General features: G+C 44.9%; 2 protein-coding genes across 2 annotated transcripts in view; both read left to right on the top strand.

Annotated features, from left to right (window-relative positions):
• The first annotated feature begins 264 nt into the window (after positions 1–264).
• On the top strand, positions 265–2310 carry txndc17 (thioredoxin domain containing 17). The gene is made up of 4 exons (XM_076145893.1): positions 265–566; positions 764–845; positions 1697–1772; positions 1899–2310. Exons 1-4 carry the CDS (start codon positions 422–424, stop codon positions 1965–1967), a joined length of 372 nt encoding a protein of 123 aa, XP_076002008.1. The 5' UTR covers positions 265–421; the 3' UTR covers positions 1968–2310.
• A 427-nt stretch (positions 2311–2737) lies between these two features.
• The window catches only part of nxn (nucleoredoxin), a 46096-nt gene continuing 32380 nt past the window's right edge, over positions 2738–16453 (top strand). Inside the window, exon 1 of the mRNA XM_076146413.1 lies at positions 2738–3262. Coding sequence (XP_076002528.1) covers positions 2954–3262 — 309 coding nt within the window. The 5' untranslated portion in view covers positions 2738–2953. The remainder of the gene's footprint in view (positions 3263–16453) is intronic.

Raw genomic sequence — 16453 nt, 5'->3', positions numbered from 1 at the left:
CTTCACACCGTCAACGCCAGTGACGTCACTAAAACTAAGAAAGGGTAACCACATTTATACTTTAAGTATATAAGTTATGTTTACAGATGTTCAAGTTTAGATGAGGTATGAATAATGCTGGTTTAAGTAGTATATATTCAAGACTTTACATATAATACGTTCTAAATACATTATGGAGGGATTTGATTTCATTGAGGGAGGATTTTGTTAAATAAAGTTTATTTGTAATATTAAAAAAAACCGGTACACTGTCCCTTTAAGAACCTTCGCACAGACAGGAAGCGCTTCGGTCAAGTTGGAGTGTTTTTAGCAGAGTTCAGCGTTCTCTGTCTCACACATCATCTGCTTCAACTTTCACCTGCGTTTCTCTTGCCTGTCTAACGGTTCACGGTCTCTGTCAGTTCACATTGACGCATCAGCCATGGCGCTTTATGAAGAAGTGAACGTGCACGGCTACGATGAGTTCTGTCAAGCTGTGGCTGAAAGAAAAGGAAAGGATATTTTTGCTTATTTCTCAGGCGATAAAGACGCGCAGGGGAACAGTTGGTGTCCTGACTGTGTAAAAGGTAATAACTTACTGCAGCTCTGCAAACACACTACAGTTTATTAGCAGATTTAGAGGCAGAATCAGTGTGTATATTAGATCATGCGACCTTTCTATTCTGTTCAATCTGCTCCGATCTTTTTATTTTATTTTAGCGATGTTCATATTTTTGATTGATACATTCATTTATGTCATGTCCAACATTGTGTTTTCTTCCAGCTGAGCCAGTTGTCAGAGGGGAGCTGAGTCACCTCCCAAAGGGCTCTGTGTTCATCTACTGTCAAGTTGGAGAACGTGCTTAGTCAGTACTTTTACTTTTGCTTATTCGCATATTTAATTGAAACATGTCACAAGGGGAGGTCCACCCACATGACAGGCTGATAACAAACACTGTACAATTTCAGATTACAACTGTGATCTATTTTCATTCATCTGTTTATTATTGAAAAACGTGATTGAGTTAATTTCTCAGTATTTGGCCAATTACTAAAAAGATTGCAATCAATAAATGATTTGCACCTTAAAATGTAATCTAACTAAAGTCTTTTGTGTCAGCAGAATAATAATGTGTGTAAAATATAATCAAATTCTGAAACCAACATGAGCCCAGCAGAATTGATGACAAACAACTAAACTCACAATCTGTGTAGATTAATTAACAAAACCTGTTGTGTAAATCCGTCAATGATCAATCTTTCAATTGATATTTGTTTGTCTGCCATTAGACAACAAAGGGAACAGTATTGAATTTAAATTTGTATGAAATGGAGAAAGGTCCACAATTACATGCTTTACATTTACCAGCTAATTAAGCTTACTCAATATTGCTATAGATTTTCTGTTGATCAGCTATTTGAATCATCTACTAGTTATATAATCTGTCAACTACAAATCTATTTCCTAAAGAAAAAGCGCTGTTATCACAAACAAGTGACTGAAAGATTGAAGCCTGAATGAAGTGCCTGAAAGTGTGAAGGCCCCAAGGAAATTTGAATGTATTTGAACAGAGAATGGCTAAAGAAACTTAAAAAATGGGAACCCATGAAATATGTGAAAATGCTGAAACCCCTGAAAGAATGAAGCCTGAAGACTCATCTGACTCATCTCTCCTGTGGTCTGAACCTATCTGTTATTCTCTCTTTCACTTTTCAGCTGGAAGGATTCAACTAACGCCTTCAAGAAGACAATGAAGCTGACTGGAGTTCCCACTCTGCTGCGATATGGCACAGTAAGGCTCACTTCTCTCTGGTGCATTATGACATGTACTGTATCTAAGAGGGTCACAAATATGCCCAAATCTGTCCCTGAAAATCTCAAATAGAGTTCAGCTGACATCTAGTCTCCTCTGTTTCAGCCCCAAAAGTTGGTGGAAGAAAAATGCCTGAAAGCCGACCTGGTGAGGATGATCTTCACTGAGGACTGAGGGATCCTGGCATCAAGCAATCAACGTTATTTTTTCAATTTTAACCTTCAAAATCAGCACTCTTGGACATAGATAATTCAACATGATATTTCAACATACAGTAGCATGTCATGGGATGTGTGTTAGTCAACAACCTCTATACTGAGCAGGAGTAGACACCAGTTTGTTTGTTTTTATACTGGAATATCAAGAGCATTTCTTGTGGTTTATCATGTGAATTATACCCACATCTAATTCCTTCAAACAATGTTCATTTAAAACACTAGCTGAAAAATGAGATCATGTTGTGGATTCCTTATGCTGCTGTGCATTAGGACTCTAATAAAATGACCCTGATGATGAAGTCGTTTAACAGCCCGTGTATTTGTCTCTAATGACCACTAGGTGGCGTCCCATGCATGGGGAATAGGCTACCTCTAACGACGACTAGCAATCTAATCTTTGTAATATTTGCAGATATTTAATTTAACGCATAATGTTAAAACTAAATCTTCGTAGCGATCAAGTATATGCAATTACAACAGAGTGAATTAAGATTTAATATTCCTGGAAACCAAGGAACTCAGTCAGTGTTGGAAAGAAAAAAATAAACCCTTAATATGTTTCATTAAATTAACGAGCGCTTGTTTGTTTTGGTTCAAACATAAACAACGCTCAGATCAAAGTGACGGATTCTCTTTGTGCGCCGCCGCTTTAAGCAGATGTCGTGATCAAAGTGAGTGATTTTGGGGGGAAAGAGTGTATCCGCTGTTGCAGATATAAGCGGAGCGCATTCCTGCACAGCGCTCACACCGGAGGACGAGCCGCCGCGGCGAGACGCACACACTCACACACACGGCCGACAGTGGCGCTTCACAGGCGGGGAGCTCACCGAGAGACAAACGCGAAGGCACCGGAGCCGGAGGAGGGAGCGTAACACGGCGGTTACATGTGCCAATAATCTCGGTTTAAGGGCTCATTTTGTGTCTTCCGAGGACTGAGCGGCGATGTCGGAGTTTCTGGTGAGTCTACTCGGGGAGCGGCTCGTCAACAGCGAGAAAGCCGAGGTGGACGTGCAGTCGCTGGGCGCCAAAGTGTCCCTGGTCGGGCTCTTCTTCGGCTGCTCCCTGAACGCACCGTGCAAGCAGTTCAACGGCAGCCTGTGCGAGTTTTACAGCAGGTTCAAAAAGACGTCCGAGAATAAAGACAAACTGGAAATCGTCTTCATCTCGTCGGATCAGGACCAGAAACACTGGCAGGACTTTTTGCAGGAGATGCCGTGGCCTGCGTTACCTTTCAAAGACAGACACAAAAAGGTAAGACGCGCCGTGGACATGTTGGGGATGATGCGGTGGCTCTGTTTCTGTGATCACAGGCTGGATAAGCGGTTGGATTTAGGCCTTTTTGCTCAGTCACAGGTGTATTTACGCCTTCATTTCACTCATTATGTTGCTCATTTGTGTGAGGATCCGGCTTTTATTCAGATCTTTGTCTCTGCACGAGTCTGTAATTCACATTTTAAGTGACATTAGTTATTGGTTACACCCTTATTCCCTGTTTTAAAGTAGCCAAGTGCAAAATGCCACCAGTGTTGGAAAATAAATTATTTCAACTTATATTTTTTTTAATCACTTGCAGCCCAAACAATTTATCCTTGACATGCTCATAATAACTTATGAATGTGGCCTCATAATTGCCAAATTAGGACGATAATTGGAGAGGAAATATAAAAATTAGACCCTTTAGCCTCCTGTTATCGTTACTCTTTCATAACAATATTTTAATTCACGCGATGCTTTTGATATTATAGCTCTTAATCCCATTTGTGGCTGAACAGATTCTCTTATTTTCTTGCCATCACGTAGACACTGAATTTATTGTCTGATTTAATGAAATTACTAGAATTCTCACACCAACACAAAGCACCTTTTAATACTTAATAGTTATCTTTGTTACCCCCATGGTTAAAATTTAAAGGTAGGTCAAATAGACAAGACAAGGTAATTGTAATATTTTACATCAAACTCTAATTAGAGCAGGTGTTTCCAAATTATAATTATAATCTTGGACTGCAATGAATGGGATTTTGGGGAATTTCCAATAATAATAAAAAATCTTGCCAGTCCCTTTGTTCTTGATGGAACCTGCTCTACCAAAACAAACAGCAGTACAGGCAAACATCTGGTGGATAAATGATGAACCAAAGAACAGAATAACAGATCAAAATGGCGAGTGGAGGAGGTTTCCTTCATCTGTCATTAAGTGCTGTGTTATTTACAGCTGTATGAAGCTAAATCCTTTCAAATGATAGGTAAGAGGATGTTACCTACATCGTGTGCTGCAGGATGTGGGTGGGCCACCCCACTGTCCTGTGTGTGTGTGTGAGAGAGAGAGCGGGAGAGTGTGTGTGTGTGTGTCCTTATTCTCATATCTAAATGTCAGTGCTGTCCAGGCATAAAAAACTCCATTATTTCCACACAAAGCTGTCATGCTCAGTTATACCTCCACAGGCTCAAAGGATCAATCATGCCGTTCACTGTGTATTGATTTTGTATGCAAAGTTAAATGCTGCTATAGCTTTTAAAGTAGTAGGGTAGGCCTGTATATATTCCCTATAAAAAAAAAGAAGAAATAGAGTCAAGGAGCCGGTAAAGGTTATCTGAACTTCCTATTAAATTTAGTTGAGCAAATAAAATATGTAACCTATTATTCTATCATGCGTTCAGAACCGTGATGGCTTAACGAATGGAGTAGGCCCCTGTCCTGAACATTGCCTATATTAAGTCTTTATATGTCCTTATCAATCTGAAGTTATTCAGCCAGTACGTCCTGGTTGAGACTGAATCACAGTCTGGTAAATAGCTTCAAATTGCCAATGATGGTTTCTGTTTGGCTTGATTATGAGGTCCAGGCGTGGATAGAGCAGGACTGAGGGATGACAGGGGGAATGGGGGTTGTGTTGTTGTTGTCTGGGGCGGAGCACATCTATCGCCACAGTGCAGCTTTATTGTGCTCTAAATGCTTGTGGAAAATGTCTGTGGCGTCGACCTTACCATTGCTCATGCTGCCATGGTGTAGTTGCGTTTGCTGCTCTGGCCTCGTGAGAATAGCCGAGGCGATTGTGAAGCTCCATTTTTGTGCCGGGCCTGCAGTTCCTGCTGTATTTTTGGGGGTATTTTTATTGTGCTTTGGCCTATTCTGTTACCACCAGATTACAGTGGAAATTCCAATTTCCACTCAGTAAAATCTCAGGCTAAATGTGCTGTAACCTCAAATATGCTCTAGTTAATCCACAATGCCCTTGTGTCTGTGCTCAGATTGTATTATTAGGTTATACAATAGCTGTGTGTGTGCTGGGTTCTGTGCAGTCATTTGTGATGCAGCCTTTTTCACAACCACATGGTCGCTGTTTATCTCATTGGCACAACTGATCTCAATCCCTTCACCTTCTACAGAAATGTTTTTGTTTGGGATTTACATGGTGTTTTTCCCTCCTGGATATTGTTGGATAATTAGTTTATTGTATGGGGATTTATGCGCCTCGGCGAAAACCCAACGCGGTCAGCTCGGGACAAAAACACACATTTTCAATTTGTGGTTGCATTAATCATTTCCGATTCCAGTTGCTTATCTTGGAGAATCGTTTTGTCTACTGTAGGGAGGCTGACTGTTTCCTAGATGTCCTGGGAAATCTGAATGTGAACATGGCAGTTGTTGAGGATTTGTGTGTGTGTGTGTGGCACAGACCGACCTAATTGCTGAGTGATGTTGACCCTGTGGAGAGCTTTGTTGATGTTGTGGCTCAGCTGAGAGTATGCGGCCGCTAGTCACCCCCCACCCCCACCCATCCCCCCTTCCCTCCGCCCAGGCCGGCCTGGGTCTCCTTCTGACTCGGTGCAGGCCAGAACTCATCTCCTGGTGAGGGATGTGATTTGTGTCTCTCAATCGTCTCCTTCAGAGGCTTGTACACCTGATAATCTCTGACTGCAACACACACACACACACACACACACACACATACACATACCCTCTCGTTGCCCTGTACTGACTTGGCTATCTCTTAATCAAAGCTTTCCTCTTTTACTTCAGGGATATCCAGGCCTTCCCATCGCAGGAAATGTTTATTTAATCACAGAGGGTTTAGTGTTCCTGATTAAACACAAGAAAGGAAAGGCTGGTTTTGTTAGCCTGCCCATCTTTTGTCCAACTGTCTTCATCGCCTCCAGTTTTGTGCCCAATGCAAGAGGGCTGAAATGTTGAATACATTTTTACATTACAGTGTTGGAATTTTGTTTAATTATTTCCTCGTGTGCATGTTTAAAGAGGACAGTTTGCCAGACATTTTTGCTTTATAATGTTACCGAACACCTGGGTCAGTTTAACACTGTCTAATGGTGTCTGCTTTATTTTAAATCATGGAAAAACCTTCTTGTTTGACATTTTCCATTCTTCAGGTGGTGTCATACTTGAAGCCAGCAAGGTTAAGGGATCGGAACATTGTTTCTCCACACTGTCCTTGTGTGTGCCTCAAGGGACTCTGGGATAGTTTGGTGGATGTCTGCTGGTTGTTCAAGGACGCTCTGCTGTCTGTGAAAGGATTGTCTTGGCTTGTTGGCACTGCCTTACAAGGACTCGTACGGCAGGAGTGAGCGGGAGATCTGTGTAAATCAATTAAAGCCTCGGCCAACTCCATGTGAAAGCCTGACTTGACCAAAGGGGGAGAACAAACCGCGACGCTGCCAGAGCTGCTCCTGCAGGACTCTGAGGGGGGAGGATTGCATCGCAGCCAGAGAAAGGCCTCTTGTTCGGCCCTTCTGGTTGGCGGCTCTGCTCCTCAGCAGAGGCAGGGCGCTCGCTCCCTCGGCTCCCAGCCAGGCGGACAAAGGTGCGAGGGGCTTTAGAGAGGGGTGAAGGATGCCTGTCATCAGTGTGTCACCCATCTGTTGAAAAGCACAGCACACCCTGCGTATCGCACACCACAACTCCACACCTTGTGCAGAGATCTGGTTTCAGTAGAAGTGGCTGGAAAAGGGCCAGAACTGCTGAATCTGCAGGTGATATTTTTATTTTGTTGATGTGGCATTTGGTTGTAGTTGGGTTGCTTGGTTTTGTTTTCTGTGTTTCTGCTTTGCGTTTCTCCCAGGCTGATCTGAAATTGTAGTTTTCCACATCATAATCCAGAGGGAATTGATTATAACGTCAAAACTGCATGACGGATAATAACAAAGTGGAAAGAGGGCGTTCATTCAAAACCTCATGAGATGCATCTGTTCTTAATTGGCAGTATATCGACTGGTATGCTTAGAAATGATTTGTTTGTTGTCATGTTTAGCGAGAGACACTGCATGTAGAAAGCACCAACACTTCCCCTCCCCCCCCCTCCCCATGACGACGAATGCAGAAAACAAGCTAAAGGGTGAGAAACCGGCTGAAGAAGTGTGGCGTAACATGGCCGACGCCGCCAACAGTGAGCACTCTGTTCTTTGATCACACCAAGGAAGGTATCTGCAGCCGAGAGGATTTACCAAGCGGTGTGAAATTAGCTCGGAAAACCAAACAGAAAGCGAGCTAATCCTCACGTTAACACTTTTGACCCCGGAAGATTAAATGACTTGTGAAACCTAAAGGCTACCGTTAAGTCGGTGTCAGAAATGACCAGGGAGGAAAGGGCAACATCGCTCCTATATGCAACATTTTTGCCGGTCGCAACTCAGATTAGGGTGGAAAAATACCCCACTGTATACCTCAAGATATGTACTAAGGTTTGAAAGGGTCAAACTAAACTGTCTTGCAACTTTCCATCCAGCTCATCATAAGTTCGTTTGAGGTTCATCATACCTTATGTGATCATCGCGTAGGTGAGACTTGCGTTGGCACAAAACTTTATGTAATGAGCTGTTCGTTAGGATTAAATCATTCATCGTGATCACGTCAACCTGGCACAGACGCTGGAGCGACTCCAGTAGGTTTTTATTGCTGTAGTGTGTTTGTGCGTGGGAATCGATTTGACTTAGATTTGAGTCAATGCTTGACAGCGGTAAACCGGTTGCCGTAGCAGAATTTGGGACGTAACGGCGGTTGATCTTAGTTGTTGACTGTTGGTGAACTTGATATGAAAGTATAAGGTTGCTCTTGTAATTACTACTCAGATTTTTTTGTGTATTTTCCGTTCCATGAGCGCTTATCCCTGCGGTAAGGTTGGTTATTTTTGACGTTGTAGACAGCGTTACCTTGACTGTGTGTTTGGTTGTGCGCGGCCTGGCTGCAGTCCTGTGCCAGCGTGAGTCCATTGTGCTGCAGCTGTGAGGCCTCGTTTCTGTGCTCCATGTTTGACAAGAGCTTATGCAAAGAATGCATGCAGACACCTGCTCTGCTGAGGCAGTAGAGCGGCCAGAGGGCACGGAAACAGTGCGTGTTTGTGAGTGCGCGGGTTACCCGTCGCTGCCAACTGTTACGTCTCACACCAGGCTAGTGTTACTGTCCTCTTTCACCGCTCATTGTGTCCTCTTTAGGGACAGATCTGTAATATTGAGAGAGGTGACAAAAGACGTCTCAGCAGAGGTGAAGTTCAAGGGCTTAAGTTACCCAAGTGAGAGTTAACGAAACAGTCGGGCTGTGTGTCGCGGTAAAACCAATTCCGTCTTGCAACTGAATCTGTTTTTACTTCCGTTATCTACTCCACAACTACAACGCACAATAGCTGTTAGGCTGTGACCTCCCTCTGCAGTCCACGACCCCCTGAAACGATACTCTGGGACTGTTTCTTTCCCCTCTTTGTCCCTCCTGTTCTGCAGCTGGACCCTTCCTGGACACCATGTGGTTTTCAAGGCTGGAAGGATTGACATTTAAGATAACAGCAGTAGCTTATGTCTTCGCCGCAGTGTCTGCAGCGGCACGCAATGAGAACAGCCAATATTCTTCAACCGACGGCTCGCGTGTGTGTTTTTCCCCAAATGAGCCTCGCTGTCACACGCTTGACGGCAAAGTCAACCACTAAAGTTCAACGTGCGATTGCTATTGATTTACAGGAGGATTCAGGGATGAGATGAGGCGAGATGGAACCACAACGCCTCTCCATGGAAACAAACAGATGGCTATTAATTCAATTCATGAATCCACCAACAGCATTTCATTTCTGTCCTGGTCAGTGCGGCGGAAACGAGGGGGTTTGCCTGCTCCCTTCCTCCGCGCCGGGAACGCTTCACGGACAAGCTGTCTTCGCCCGGACCCTCCCCCAGTCAATCCACCGGTCTCTAATTGCCCCACACCGCAGCTCAGCAGCCACTTTCCTACATAATAACAGCACGGCCGCCCCAGGGGCATCCTGCCATCCGGAGCTGTCTTTCAGCTTCCTTTTGTTATCTCCTTCGAAATTGAATGTTGGCTCTTTTGTGATTACTCTCCTTCCTCCTCATCCTCGCCGCTGATCATATGTCCCCAGATGAATGAAATGTGGGGGTATAACGATGGAGGATATGTGCTCGGGTATCACTGCGCTTATGAGGGATTTTCATTTAAATCACTGAAATTTGATGAAAGGGAGACATAAGCGTTTATCACTGAGCCGCCTGTGTTGATTTTTATGTAAATTTATTCATAGCGTGCACGTTTCTATCTTGACAAGTTTCCCCTTGGATGATAACCCTTTCCCTTCCGTGCGACCACCTTGTTCCTGAGATGGAGCCGGGCGGTGCGTGCGAGCTGTAAACCCCCCCGTCACCCCCCTCCCTCACCTCCCCCACCTCCCTCTTTCTGTGGCATTTTCATCCAAGTGTAAGCACTCCTGCAGCTCCTGCTCCTGTCTGAAAAAAGGCCCCACCATACAAAGAGACCCACTGTCTCAGCATGTAGCCTGGCACACTGGCACCGGCCCTGCTGTCTTTCCTGTCGCATACGATGAAGAGATTTTCAACGCAGCGAGCCGACAAGCATGCGCCAGTACAGGACGTGAAAAAGGGTCGAAACTGCTGCAAATGCCTCGATTTCAGCTTTGCTGTTGAATCTGACCGTCTTTCATTTTTGATGAAGATACTGTGTGTGTGTGTGTGTGTGTGTGTGTGTGTGTGTGTGTGTGTGTGTGTGCCGCATGTACAAAAATAGAGTGATAAATGGGAGTTCAGCGAAATGGAGAAAACGCTCCGCTCTGCTCTGCTGGGCTGAAGGATCCATAAAGCATAAAGTGACAGAAAGAGGACAGAAAAGCATTCAGTCTAGATCTTCAAGGAGATGATATGGATGCTTGTAGCTCAGGCTGGGCCCTTTATCTACATTTATCATGTTTTATATACATATGGTGAAGAAGAACTTTTAGTTTAGAAGGTGGGTTGGAGTAGTAAACGCAACATTCTCGTGGGGGGTTGTAGCCAATCGTCTCCTGCTGTACATGACGTGCCGGTGTAGAGAAAGCGAGTGGAGGATTTTACTTTGTGAGGCCACTGTGTGAAAATGATCATCTACAGCGTCCAGAGCGATGGAAAAGTGTTTTATGATCGCTGGAATGCTTCGGTATTTTCCACAGGTCACAGGGGCGAGAAAATGGTAGTAAACTGTAGTGAATTTTCCCTTCAGTGCGTCCACCTCGTGATGTACGATTCTACACGTGTGAATGTGTGACAGTAACGTCTGTGTTAACCGACAAGTTGCACAATATTTTTCGATATAGTTCTAGATCCATTGTAGGTCAAGCTATCCGGAAAAAAATGTATCATCTAAACGGGATGCGACTACCAACTTAGTAAGCAAGAATTCCAAGAGAGAATACTTTCAGACACACAAACAAAACTGTATTTTCAATGCGCCTAATTTCATCATCAACTCTGACAAGCCATCAGTGTGAAGATGCATTCGTAACAATGTCACTGAGTGTTGCAGGAAGCGGAGCAGTAAATCCTGAAGTGGCGCTTTACCTTCGTCTACATATCTCAGCTTTACACGTTTGTTTCATGTTCATTTACTTACGAACATTCTTAAACGCCACATGATTCCGATTATCTGGCTCCGACTGGTTTATCTCTGCTTTCCTGTCTGACAGATGTGAAATTTAGCGGCTAATCTCCAACAGCATAATGAGGCAGCTTGAGGACGTACGCTACGTCTGACGGCGTGGCAGACGGATTCCTTTCCATAATATCGAATCAGCTCTTTCTGTCTGCTTCTCGCGGCGTCGCGTGGCAGCTAGTCGAGAGCTGAACATCTGCGGGAGGGAGCGAGTGTGAGAGAGCATCTTCGAAAAGACTAAATGTTAATGCTCAGCAACCCGACGAGCCGCGCGGCTTATTTATTTGCCGTCCTCGCTAAGGTTGCTTTGTCGCGTGGAGAGAAAGTGGAGAGCAGATTGGCCTCTATAGTTTGCTCATTATTTCTGAAAAACCACAGGTAGTCGCCCTGAATCCCTATCTGGTCGGCAGCTCCTGTTCATCCAGGCGCTTGCACACCCACTGCACATTTGTAATTGGTTTATATAACACGTTACTGATCTTTGATTATTAATCTAAATATTCAAAATCGGAGTAATGTGCAGCAAATCCAACAATGACTATGTTTGTGTGTGTGTGTGTGTGTGTGTGTGTGTGTGTTTGTGTCACTCATCACATGATTCTCTGGAACACATTCACAAGCCATTATTCAAGGTTACTGCTGGGCAAACCAATCTGGAAAACAAATAATCGTATTTTGCCGTTCCACATAAACCGATCCACGCCTCTTTGTGTTATCGGTCCACATCAGACTTGCAGCTGGAGGCCGAGCTTATTTCCAGCCTGCTGATTAATATTTATACCGCTGCTCAAGACGGGTCATCATCACAAAACAGCAAAGTGCACGGTAAATCAACTCACTGTGTTTCCCCGGAGACCCTCCCCTGGAATCATCACTATGGAATATTCTTTCAAAATTCCAAATTACTAATAGCGTGTGTTTGGGTTCCTTCTCCAGAACATCTGTGACCGGACTAGAGTGGGGGGTGGTTAAATGGCGTGTAATGGCGTTACTGTGCGTGCCTGTGTCATTATTAGATGGCTGAGAGCTATATTAGGACAGGTTAAGTTTGGAATATCGCAGCCTAGAAAGTCCTGGATTCGTTTTCCCTTCCGAGCCGAGCCTTTGGAAAAGAGCAGCGAGCAGGAATACCCTCGTAGCATGCAGGATCTCTACCCACTCCGCTCTGTCTATTCCTGCTAAATTTACATGTGAAGAACTTCATCTGACCTCGTTGCTGAGTAACAACGAGCATTCTATAGAAACGTACAGGGAAGCAACAAGCCAGACGACACGCCAGCAGCTGCCAATATTGAGTTGTTGGCAATGTTGCTGTAAGCGGCGCAGAAATGAGCAGGGAGAACCTCAGAGACGGGATTGTACTATAACAGGGGGAAATGTGTGATCTTGGAAGTGTCAGTTATCTGGGTGAGAGGGATTCCCAACGCACACAAGCACCTAGTGAAGGAAACAGCCTTGGATTTGTGTTGGCAGTGGTTTTGCGGTCTTCTCTGTTTTTGCGGCGAGCTGGTGTGTGTGTGTGTACGTTTCTACAGCTGTCACATCCCATTTTGATATCGACTGTGCAGCGTCTCTGTTTTCCAGTAAATCTCCGCCTGATGCGTTCCAAACATATTCCAGCCGGAGTAGTTGCAGCCAGGCGTGTTTCGAGACTACAAACATCACACGCTGGCTGGTAGGGAGTGGACCCCCTGCTGTGGCTTAGCCATGCCTCTGTGTTGGAGGCTAATCGCTGTTTTGATTAGTCTTTTTTTTTTTGTATCCCAGGCAGTCTGTTCGGAAACGAGCGGCGATCCCAGAGCCTTGTTGCATGAAAGGGTTTATCAGCTTAAGCCTGTTGTAAGGAGCGTGAGAGGTCTCATCCTTTCTCCGAGGAAACGGAGCCGCCCTCGGACCACAAGTGTCCAGGCAATTAGGGACGCCGGGAGGCCTCAAAGGGAGATTAGCACACAAAGTTGCCATCGGCTTCTTTCTTGTCCTTTTCGCACAGAAGCCACACGATGTCTGCTGCTGTTCTCGAAAGGGAAGGAGGAGATAACCTAGCACAGGCATGGTGCTCTCGTCAGGGGGGGGATTCGTCAGATTAAATGCCATTAATGTCAATTACAGATTTAAACTGAGGTAGGCTTTCCGCAGAGTAACGTGAATTGAAATCTTATTGTGCTTGCTTTTCTGTCCAATTCTTTAATGGGCACCCATAGATTTAGGTTGGTTATGTTGCTGTAGGTTCCATTCAGAAAGGTAATTCTTATCCATCAAGCTACTTAATATTGAGTTGTTGTTGTTGTTGTTGTCTCAAAGTTAATGTTCTATACATGAGGTGTCTCTGGCTTAGCACCACCTTTCCTATCATAGGCTGATCAAACTTTAAAATCACTTCTGTTTCAAACACTTCCTGTCTGTTAGCCACGGCTGCTTGACTGTAGAGCATTCTTAAGCAGAGAGCATCATAGTTGCATTTTTGTTGGAGGACTCACGTGCATACTGGAGGACCACTTATGCGCACTTGCGGTATCGGACATATTTTCCCCCCTTGTATTTGTGGATTTCAGTACATAATGTGAAACACGTTCTGTTCTCCCAAAATCTAATGGGATCAAGTTGGAGTTAGTTCAACTTTCTGAGTGCCCAGCTTTGATTTTGTTGACTGAGGAATCGTAAAGTGAAGGCAGACGTCTGAGAGAGTGCAATGAGTGCAACTAATGGTTTACTCTTTGATATACAGTGGACCTGCTTCGGTCTCTTAATGGTTATAAAGGGATTCCTGCTCTGCCATTCGCAGCAGTGATCTACCTCAATCTATTCTTGAGCCGCTGCAAATATCACACACACACACACACACACACACACACACACACACACACACACACACACACACACACACACACACACACACACTACTGCAAAATGGCAGTCTGGGGGAGAGTGTGCAAGGTGTAGAAATGCATACAGAGGTGGCTGACTGATTAGAATGTTTACACGCCTCTATGGTCCCATAATATACGGTAGGTCTTTGCCCTAACTGGAGTTTTAGCGATGTCACAGGAACCCAATTTTTATAGTCGATTCTCGCGTGATTCTTCTACGTTTAAAGAAAATTAAGTTGCAAAAGAGGCAGCGAGGTAGACTAGAGCCTGTTTCTGCCAACATGACTTGTAGCCTGTGAGGTGCTAAATTCCGTCCTGAGGTTTGGGGAAGTTCAGGGAGTCGGTAAACATAGAAATACTTAACCGCCCCTCAGCTCCGAGGCTCGTCGGTCCCCGTCACTCACCACCTGCTCATTTAACAGCGGTGGCTCTTTTATAAAGCAGCAGGTGTGCTCTTTGTGTCCAAAGGTAGCAGGTTCTCCTCCGGCAGCCCAGGGCTTCTGTTGCAACCAGTAGTCTGTCTCTCTAAGGTCAGAATATAGATTAGCCCGAAGATCATTAAGCGTCTTTGGTCTATCGCCACCACAAGTGTTTATTGGAGAGCTGATGAAGTGCGGCGGGATAACGGACCGACTGCAGTGATGAAGGCTTTCAGGTCAGGAATGTCAGTGCTCCTCGCCAAAGCACCTATTGGCCTTGCCTCTTGTCATCTATCATATAATTATGGCGAGCAGCACGAGCCAAAGGTATGTGCTGAATGCGCACGAGACGGAAAGGCCAATAAAAGTGAAGAAGGATCGCTGCAAATTAAAATAAGGCTGCAGGTTGGTATGGTTTATGAATAAAACCCCCAAATATAGTCAGGGGAAGGCCGGACTTTGATCTCGGCCGGGCTCCCACCTGCGGACCCGTGTGTCCTCGCCCCTCAAGAAGGAAAGGCATCTTCCTCACTTCATTGCCTCCCCCCGCCGCTTTATTGCTCCAGGTGTTCGGCGCTGACGTGGCCAAGATGTACTGCAGGCGCAAACCTTTCCCAAAAATGCTCTTAACGGATACAAACGTAAGCAGAACCAGAACTGTCTAAAAATCCTCCCGAGCACTTTGCTCAGCCACACTCGCCTTCCTCTTTAATATCAGTGATCCTCAGTCAGTTGCAGCTTTTATTTTTGACGGAAAGCCTCGAGTGGAAGTTAGAGGGATCATCTTACTTTGTTGTGGTGATAGCAGGAATGTGGTTAGGGATCTGGCAGAGGGGTGGAGTTGTGTTCATAACATATACGGTAATTACTCTCTCTAATTACTGGCATCTGACTGTCAACATGAGCTATCAAAGCTGCTTTCTCCGTTTTCTCGTTCAACAAGGTTGTTCTGTTGTATCTTTCCCTCAAAACAACCTTCCTGACTGCAAAATGTTTTGTTGCTGTTTTTTTGGAGCACAAATGTAATTAGAACTGCGTCTTTTCTGGTTTTTGCACGGACCTCCATTAGCGTGTTCTTCCTTTCCACACTCTCAGCAACCGGCAGCGGAGCCAAGTTAAATATCTGGCGTCGCCTCAAAGCTCGGAATATTTCAGAAGGAAGTGGAGCGGTTTATGTAAGTTCATGGATAGAGATAACAGATTCCGTTTCTTTTGTGGCAGGGTTTGAGAAATGGGCGCACCACACGCTGCCCTGGAATATTAGGTAATAATATACTCCTGTTTCTCCAGCGTAACCACCTTAAATTGGGTTTTCCGCGAGGCCATCCGGAATCAAAAGCTTGGCGCGATCAATGATCAGGACAACCTCGACGCTCAAGGTCACACTTAATACTTCTAAGGCCCTTTTGTAGGAAGTAGAGAAACAGATTTGCAGGCATCTCTGTAGAACATGAGCGCACACGTACGCACAGTTGTTCGCTCGGCCTTGGGAGTCCGGTTTGCTCTGATTTCCTTGTGGCTCAGTTGAAAAGGAAAAAGCTTTCAACTCTATCATCCCTCCTGGCTCTTCTGCGTCCTGTCCGGTGGTCTTTTTTTCTTTTCTTTCCCTTATCCTGTCGGCTTCTTTCATTGGGAGGCTTTTAAGTTGTTTCGGCCGTGAAGTCCGTTCCGTATGCAGCTGAATAATCTTTTGATAAGGCTGCCATCTCTTCCTTGATTTTTCTGGTTTCTGGTTTCGCCCGAAGGACCCCTGGGTTGAGCTAGAGGAGTCGGGAGCTGTTGTGTTGCCTGTGCATTTCCCTTTTTTTGTAGTTCTGCGAGAGGAGGAAGGAAACCGAGCATTTTTTCTATGAGCTGCACCACCCTTTGATCTCCAAATTGCTGCCATTATGTGTCATAATATTCCATGGAAAATTCCTCAGATTTCCACGCTTTTGATGGTCTTTCACAATCGCCCTTTGCTATCACGGGCGTAAATAAACTTCAGATTTTGCACAGTGTTTATGCAACACAATTCCTTTTCAGTGACAACGCCTGCTCCTCTCTCAGATAACACTTCTTTCTCGGAGGGATGGTAGCTTGTTCGAGTCGCAGCAATGCCAGAGGGGAACAAACCCAAAGAAAGTGATCGTTGGCACATTTCTGTTTTGACACCGAGTCAATGCAGCGATCGAGAGACGAGAAACGACAAATAGCAAGAGAGCTCGACTGCGCTTTTGTGTTT

This window comes from Genypterus blacodes, unplaced genomic scaffold, assembly GCF_046128005.1.
Source record: "Genypterus blacodes isolate CSIRO-AG114 ecotype Tasmania unplaced genomic scaffold, CSIRO-AGI_Gbla_v1 ptg000032l_1, whole genome shotgun sequence".
NCBI lineage: Eukaryota > Metazoa > Chordata > Actinopteri > Ophidiiformes > Ophidiidae > Genypterus > Genypterus blacodes.
Note: the sequence above shows the minus strand (reverse complement) of the source record. Positions and strands in the feature narration are given on the sequence as shown.